Source organism: Phyllostomus hastatus, unplaced genomic scaffold (genome assembly GCF_019186645.2).
Source record: "Phyllostomus hastatus isolate PE091 unplaced genomic scaffold, TTU_PhHast_1.1 phas_scaffold_501, whole genome shotgun sequence".
Taxonomy (NCBI): domain Eukaryota; kingdom Metazoa; phylum Chordata; class Mammalia; order Chiroptera; family Phyllostomidae; genus Phyllostomus; species Phyllostomus hastatus.
In genome coordinates, this window is record NW_025334033.1 from 1,678,108 (window position 1) to 1,686,044 (window position 7,937).

The 7,937-nt window shown below is 36.5% G+C and overlaps 1 protein-coding gene and 1 pseudogene across 1 annotated transcript; one reads left to right on the forward strand and one right to left on the reverse strand.

The window, feature by feature from the left end:
• Nucleotides 1–429: 429 nt before the first annotated feature.
• LOC123808711 (olfactory receptor 4F3/4F16/4F29-like) lies at nucleotides 430–1,368 on the reverse strand. Its single transcript, XM_045823518.1, has one exon. It carries the CDS (start codon nucleotides 1,366–1,368, stop codon nucleotides 430–432), a length of 939 nt encoding a protein of 312 aa, XP_045679474.1.
• A 5,353-nt stretch (nucleotides 1,369–6,721) lies between these two features.
• Nucleotides 6,722–7,228, forward strand: LOC123808453 (annotated as a pseudogene).
• Nucleotides 7,229–7,937: the final 709 nt, after the last annotated feature.

Genomic DNA, 7,937 nt, shown 5'->3' on the forward strand with positions numbered 1-7,937 from the left:
CCATTAAAAAATCTAGTAGAAGAAAGAGGTTTTACAAGGCTTCGTGATATAATGTCAAAAAAACCAAAACATTCCATTATATTTATGTATATTAGCAATAAATAATCAGAAATTAAACAAAAAATACTATGTAAAACAGTACCAAAAATTTAAATACTTCAGAATAAATCTCAAAAAAGATATGTAAGACCTGTTCACTGAAAAATATATAACATATCTGGAAAAAATTTAATGGGACTCACAGAGATAGACATAATGTTTTCATAAGTCACTTTTCCCCTGGAATGAATACATTCATTAGTTAAAAATTATGTTAAAGATTTGATAACATACAAATCAATATGTGATGCCTCAAACTTACTGATCTAAAATATCAGATAGAAACCAAAGACTATGCCATTGTTAGTGAAAAGGCCTTAACCTTATCACTTAAGAGATTTTTCTGTAAATAGTTAAGTTTTTGCATACTCTCTTCATTGCTGCCTTCATCTCTTTATTCCTAAATGTGTAGATGACTGGATTTAAAAAAGGAGTGAGCACAGCATCAGACAGTGCAAGAAACTTGTCCATCTGTGAATTGGGGTGTGGCCATGTATAGATAAACATGGTTGGGATAAAGAACAAAAGGACCACAGTGATGTGAGCTGACAGAGTGGGGAGAGCCTTGGATGAACCACTTGAAGAATGTTTCCAAACAGTAAATACGATGAAGATATAGGAAATGAGGAGTATTAAGAAGGAACCAACACAGATAAACCCACTATTGGCAGTGACCATGAACTGCAATCTGTTGGTATCTGTACAGGCCAGTCTGAGGAGCCGAGGAAGGTCACAGTAAAAGCTATCCAATTCATTAGGACCACAGAAGGGCAAATTAACAATGAATGCTAGTTGGAACAGTGAATGAGTGATGCTAAGAGTCCAAGCAGCAACTATAAACAAAATGCACACTCTCTGGCTCATGATGGTCAGGTAGTAGAGAGGCTTGCATATGGCCACATATCTGTCAAAGGCCATAGCCATGAGCAGCACCATCTCTACCCCAACAATGACGTGGATGAAGAAGATCTGAGCAATGCAGCCTCCAAAAGAGATGACTTTATGCTCTCTGTAAAGGTCATAAATCATCTTTGGTGAGGCAACAGAGCAGGCTCCTAAGTCAATGAAGGAGAGGTTGGCTAAGAAAAAGTACATGGGGGAGTGTAAGTGAGCATCAATGGTCACAGAAAACACAATGAGGATGTTTCCAGTCATGCTTGCCACATAGAGCACAGAGGAAAACACCAGGAGGACAAGCTGGATCTCCCATGAATGGGTGAGTCCCAGAAACACAAACTCAGACACAACTGAGTGATTCCCTCCATCCATTGATCCACCCAGCTGGGCTGTGGCTGCAATTATGAGAACTAAGAAAATGAAGAGGAAATTGTGATTACAGAGATGACAAGACATCAAAGAATTTCAATGTTCTCATTACAAATAAAAAGTATACAGTTATACAGTTCCCTAAATATACAAAACAAAATGTAAAATCTGCGTAATATTGCACCATATGAATTGTAACATATTTTAAACCTATCACTAAAACTCTCACTCCACTGTTAGTTCTCAAATTCATGAGTATACATGATATCCATCACCTGTTTAAATCACTTCTAATATTGACTATTCCTCATTTTCAACAGATTCCATCTTGCTTTTATGTATATTCTCATCTTTTTATTTTTCTATTTTGCTCTCATAACTCACTGAAAGCAGGAATAAGAGGAAAATATCAGTAACTGAGGGCTGTATCCCCAGGAGTGAAAAGCTCTTGACATGAGTCAAGACTGAATTAGGATAGCATGAAGCTTGAAACTGAAAAAAGAGATTAGTGTATGTGAAATTGAAGAGCCCCTAAATATAGAGAATGAGAGGGTTATGTGGACTCTAATAAAAAATATCAAACCAGCACTATTTTCCATCACACTCTATCATGTCCACTTCTAATATGGGGGCCTCTAATCCCACACAATTTTTCATAACTGCAAAGCCATAAGCTGGCCTAAACTCTCTGCAAGAATTTCATTAGGAATCTGTGCCTCCTAGTGATACAAGGATTTCTCCAGACCTAATAAATATACACTCAGGAGATTTCATCAGAATTTAACTAAGGCACATGCCTAACATAACCACTAAAAATATAAAGTTGCTCTGCAAACAGATTTTTTCAGTCCATATGCATGAAGGTATTAAGGACCAGCACTTGGAACACTCGAGATATTAAATTTTAATGCATCAGTGTCTCAGCCTCCCTTTGGTGACATCTTTTATGTCCACTGCCATCCCCCTACCCGTTAAAGTACTGAGTGCTACCAGCATGGTCACCCTTTCTAAAATTTCACATTGACCTGTTTACTTTGAAATACATTCAGATATTTTATGTTCAGGGAAATTTTTATTTTATGCTTTTCATCTATGATTATAAAATAAGAGGAATAGCAAACATTAATAAGACATACTTTATTAGGGCACAAAGCTTCCTTCTTGAACTTAACCCACAAAATACAAAATGTAACACTGAAGATTTAGCCCTTTAATGTGTGTTGTATTGGAGGGTGTGATATGGAGGGTGAGCAGAAAACAGTGTTATGTTTCTTTATTTCGAATACACACTGCAGTCATTCCTGATAGTGGAGAGTAGGTCCTAAAAACACTCAATACAAGTTAATCACTTTGGGATTTGATGAAATACAGTAGAACAGGAATACTAACATCCTTCATTTTGCAGCTACAACTCCAGACCTTCTTACACAAACAGCCCTATGACTGATACCTTCACTCATCCCAGATCAAAACTCACAGAGGCTGTCATGTCTTGATCCCAATTCTGGATCACCATCACTGGCACAAATGCCACTATATTCTCACTTACACATGGTAATTACACTGTCACCTTCTGAGCCAATAGTCCACAATGTCAAGGTGTACACTTTCTATTGTCAGAAACCTGGAGCTTAGAGTGGGGTTTGGGAGCAGGGGACAACCCCATATGCTGCTCATCAGGGCAGGACAGGACTGATGGGAAGAATATGCATGGAGAGGAGGTGATGGAGACACCAGGGAGGGAGCTAGGAAACTCAGTAGCTGTTGAAAGTGATCCAAGGCCTTAGTGAGAAAAAGCACATGTCCACATTGTATTGAGAAGAAAATTCTCATGGAAATATATAAAAGTCATTTTTCATTTGGTCATCAATCAGATGGAAAACATGAGATCCAGAAAAATAAACTGAGTTTCCCAGACTCACACATTTGTAAGAAATGGGCACCAAAAGTTAAATCCCTTGATTTTATTCCAAAAAGATAAGTAATAGAGAAATTTATTAAGTTTTAAAAAACAGAAACAGTGTTTTTTTTTCCAGGTTGAAACTAAAAGTAGCAACATTCACAGTGTCCATTATTAATACTAAATTATATACCAGGCTAATGATAACTAAATATAACATGTATGACTAGATAAAGATCATTTGACAAGTACAACAAAAAGTTAATTGTATTCGGAAAACTGATTACTTTTCCTGCTATTATGATTTGTGTAAAGATTCTTATTTTGCGGGTCTGTAACTGGTCTCTATAACTGTTAAAAACACTTAAAGTGATGCCACTAAGAAGCCCATTCTGTTGTTCTTTATTAATTCTATTATCCTAAAACTTCCATTAAAATCCCAATTACATCTTATAGCTTTTATTGAAAATTTTCTTTCATACTGATTTGTTCCTTTGCTAACTTGTGTAAGTAAAAGAACAAGAAAACAGTTGAAAATACAAGAATTGCACACATACCAAATACAATCTAATGTGGTATACCATACATGTAAAGTGAATAGTAAGATGAATATTTGGTAAGGGTTTTTTAGGGGGTAGGGAAGAAGGTAATTCATGTCAGCCACAAAGGTAGGGGAGGATACACCAGGACACAGAAATGGATCCAGCTCTTTAGGAATTAGAGAGAACTGAATAGAAAAAAAATAAGGAAGATACATACAATGTGAGGAAAATACCTTGAATTATATAAAATTACCCATTAAAATTAGCTGTCATTATTCATATGCATGTAACCCATATTATATACTCAGTTACCTATAGAAAGTAGATTGTTTCTTGATTGAGAGGTTATATTAATAGCCCCAGCTTGTAGTAAGGCCAAGCCTTCAGGTCAGTGATCTCTATTATTCTTGGTTCTGTTCTCTCTCGGTTGCCTTTTCCAATAGTTTAAACAGGCATAAGGGAAAATTCCTCATTTAAAAATTTATACAATCCATGACTCTCAGTGAGAGAGAATCCATCTCTCAGTGAGGAGTCACCTAAACCTTCACAAGAGATTTCTTCCTGGGGATTAGATAGCATTTCCACTAAAAACCTAGAATTAGCATTCAAATTTTTTTTTCTAAAGTCTATGGAATAATCTGGTATTTAGACAAAATAAAACAGAAGGGATAAAAATGAATATTTAAAATATGGGGAAAATGGGGAAAGGGGGGAATTAGGAAAGATACATTAAATATAAAAAAATGAGTTAGGAGAAAAGAGAAAGAGCTGAGGAAGGTTCAGGTGATGAAATACAGTAGACTCTGTCTCTGAGAACCAAGGTAAATTAAAGAGAACATCAGTCTCTCACCTGTAGTTCACTGATTGAGTGCTGCTCCTGTCTTTGACATTGGGTTGCATTTAAGGTAGGAGAGAAAAAGCAGCTGCTTTTGTTACTTGCCCTCTCAGACACACAGAGATTCTGTGAAAAATCACACATGGTAATGAATAAATATACTTCCCCTTATGCTGCACAATGATATACACATGCAATTCACTGTAAAGATCTGAACTGTTCATATGATTTGAAGAGTCTAGAAATACCACCTAGCAGGAGAAACAGGTACGGAGAACAAACAAGCACATGAAATTCTCCCTGGCACATGTTTTCTGTCTGTTCTACCATTCCAGAAGTATTCTCTTTCCAGTCAGTTTCTGTTACTGAGGGTTACAGTACAGTTATTTCCAAAAGTGTGTGGTTCTTCTACATGGTAGTCTTATCACACAGCTTTATGATCACATTCAGAAGTCCAGAAATCATTTCCAAATTTTCATTTCTATCTTTTTCAATCCTGCAAATATGAAAATCACAGATTGACTTTCATACATTATGGCAGAGTGGTTAAAATCTTGGACTTTGACAGAACCCAAGCTTGTTTTTGAACCCTGGCTCCACCACTATTTGCTATGTGAGCATGACAAAGTTACTTGACCTCTCTGAGCTTCAGATTCTCATTAATAACATGGAGATAATACTACCTCACTTTCAGGGTGTTACAGAGATAAGACACATAATACATAAATAAATGACATACTAGCACATAGTATGGCACAATAAATGGCATTTATTCTATATTGAAGACTAGCTATATGAGTGACTTTCAAGTATAGAAAATCATTCCTCAAATTCAGATTCCGCCATTCTTCTTAAGTATTGAAATTAGACCTAGTTTGAAGTAAAGCCCTCATGTGTGCACTAGCATCCAATCATTTAAGCATATTTCCCAGAAACAATTTTACTCCTTAGTGGACATACCAATCAAAGACTGCCTGATGCATGCAGAAAGAAGCTTTATGGTCCAATGAGGCTGTGTCCCCTCCCCCACTGCTATCCCCAACAACCTAATGCCATAAACTTCAATTCTACATACTTAAAACATTAAACTATTTCTGACCACATCAGGTAACACTGGCTCTTTCCCTTGTCATTCAGGATAAATGGGAGGAGAAAAGGAAGAAAGGGCCAAGACAGGTACTTCAAGAGATTTCTGAAGGTGCACATTGGTGTTCATCTGCCAAGGCAAAGAAGCCAAACCATACAACACCAGCTGCTCAGGATAACAGACTTTTCTCCCAAATTGCCTTTATCATGAGGTATATAAAATCTTTAGTTTTTATTTTCACTTTCATTATGTAGGTGGAAAAAACGAGAGGTATTTTAGGCACATTATAAAGTCAGATGGTTACTCAAGACCAAAGTTTTCCTTATGCTCTATTCCCACTCTTATAACTTCTCACTTACTCACTGTGCTAATTTAAAGCAAATTTACTTATAAGGCTTTAAACCATAAAAGTCCTAGAAGAAAACATAGGAAGTAAACTACCAGACATCAGTCTGAGTACTATATTTTGGACACATCCATTTGAGCAAGATAAACAAAACAAAAAAATAAACAAATGGGACAGCACAAACTAAAAAGCTTCTTCACAGTGAAGGAAACCAACAAAACCAAACAGCAACCTACTGACTGGGAAAAGATTTTTCAAAAGATATTTCTGATAAGGGGTTATACCTAAAATTATAAGGAACTCATAAAAATCAATAACAAAAAATAAACAATCCAGTTGAAAAATGGACAGAAGACATGAAAAGACATTCCTCCAAAGCACATACGCAGATAGCCAACAAACATGAAAAAATGCTCAACATCACCACTCATCAGGGAAATGCAAATCCAAACCACAATGAGATATCAATTCATACCCATTCAGTATGACAATTATCAAAAAGTCAGCAAATAAGAATTAGTGGGATGATCACACTGTAAGGAGTAAAAATGTTTAATCACTATGTGGTACACCTCTAACCAATATATGCAATATAAGATAGTATAGCAACCATACTTAAAAAAATAAATACAGGTCAACCCGCAAGATGGCGGCAGCATTGACCTTCTGCCGGCATCTGTGCCGGGGCAGCACGGCCGCTTTTAGCCTGCCTCGGGGCGCTAGATGTTTCGAGGTGCACATCTTGCTGACCGAGGAGAAGGTCACGCACACCGGCCAGGCTTATGGTGATAAAGACTACAGGAAAATTCGATTTGTAGATCGTCAGAAAGAGGTGAATGAGAACTTTGCCATTGATTTAATAGCCGAACAGCCCGTGGGTGAAGTGGAGAGTCACATCATATCGTGTGACGGCGGTGGGGGGGGCTCTGGGCCACCCGAGAATCTACATAAACTTGGACAAAGAAAAACTGGGACCTGCGGTTACTGTGGCCTCCAGTTCAGACAGCACCTTCACGAGAGCAGACCGTGCACCTGGGTCTGGGGAAGCTATGCACGTGAGCATGTCCGTGTTAGAGTAAAATGGGGAAGGTTCTCATGCTGCATGTGGGGCGTTCCTACTCCGAATAAAGGGTGTTGTCCAGGAAATAAATAAATAAATAAATAAATAAATAAATAAATAAATAAATAAATAAATAAATACAAAGAGATTTACTTACTATGTGTCAAATCTCAAGATAGACCATGTTGTACAATGTCAATCCATATCAAATATTTATCTAAATGTACACTAGACATTACATATAGCATGTGTTGGAAGTAGAAGAGACCCTCTAATATATGAGAACTGTGGAGATAAATAACTATAGTGATGAGAAAAGGAAACATAAGAGATGTGGCAGTTGTGTATAGATTTAGGAGATAGTAAGTGTTATACCACATAAATACAATGTCTAAAGGGTCATTTTAGGTGGTGAAATGTGAAAAATAAGTAAGTTTAGTGCTCACTGGGTTAATAACAAAGCATGCAGAATGTCTATTGCATAGATATTGTTTTGGAGAACAGAAGAAAATAAAGTGAGAAAGATGATAGAGAATAGTTTGTGCCTAACATTGGAAACTAATCTAGATATTTAAGAATTTACATCTTTCTGAAAACTCTTCCCTCTTTTTCCCCCATTATTCTTTCTCACATGCCCTCTGGTTACTGTCAGTTTGTTCTTAATTTCAGTGTCTCTGGTTATATTTTGCTTGCTTGTTTCTTTTCAACAACAATAAAAAAATGTGAAAAAATAAAGAAAGCATGCTTGTTTTTAAAAAATTATTAAATAAATATAGGGAGCCAATAAAGAAGTGGATACAAG

Bases quoted from the DNA above. Each gene is read 5' to 3' on its own strand.
- LOC123808711 (XM_045823518.1), bottom strand. From the start codon at position 1,368: ATGGATGGAGGGAATCACTCAGTTGTGTCTGAGTTTGTGTTTCTGGGA.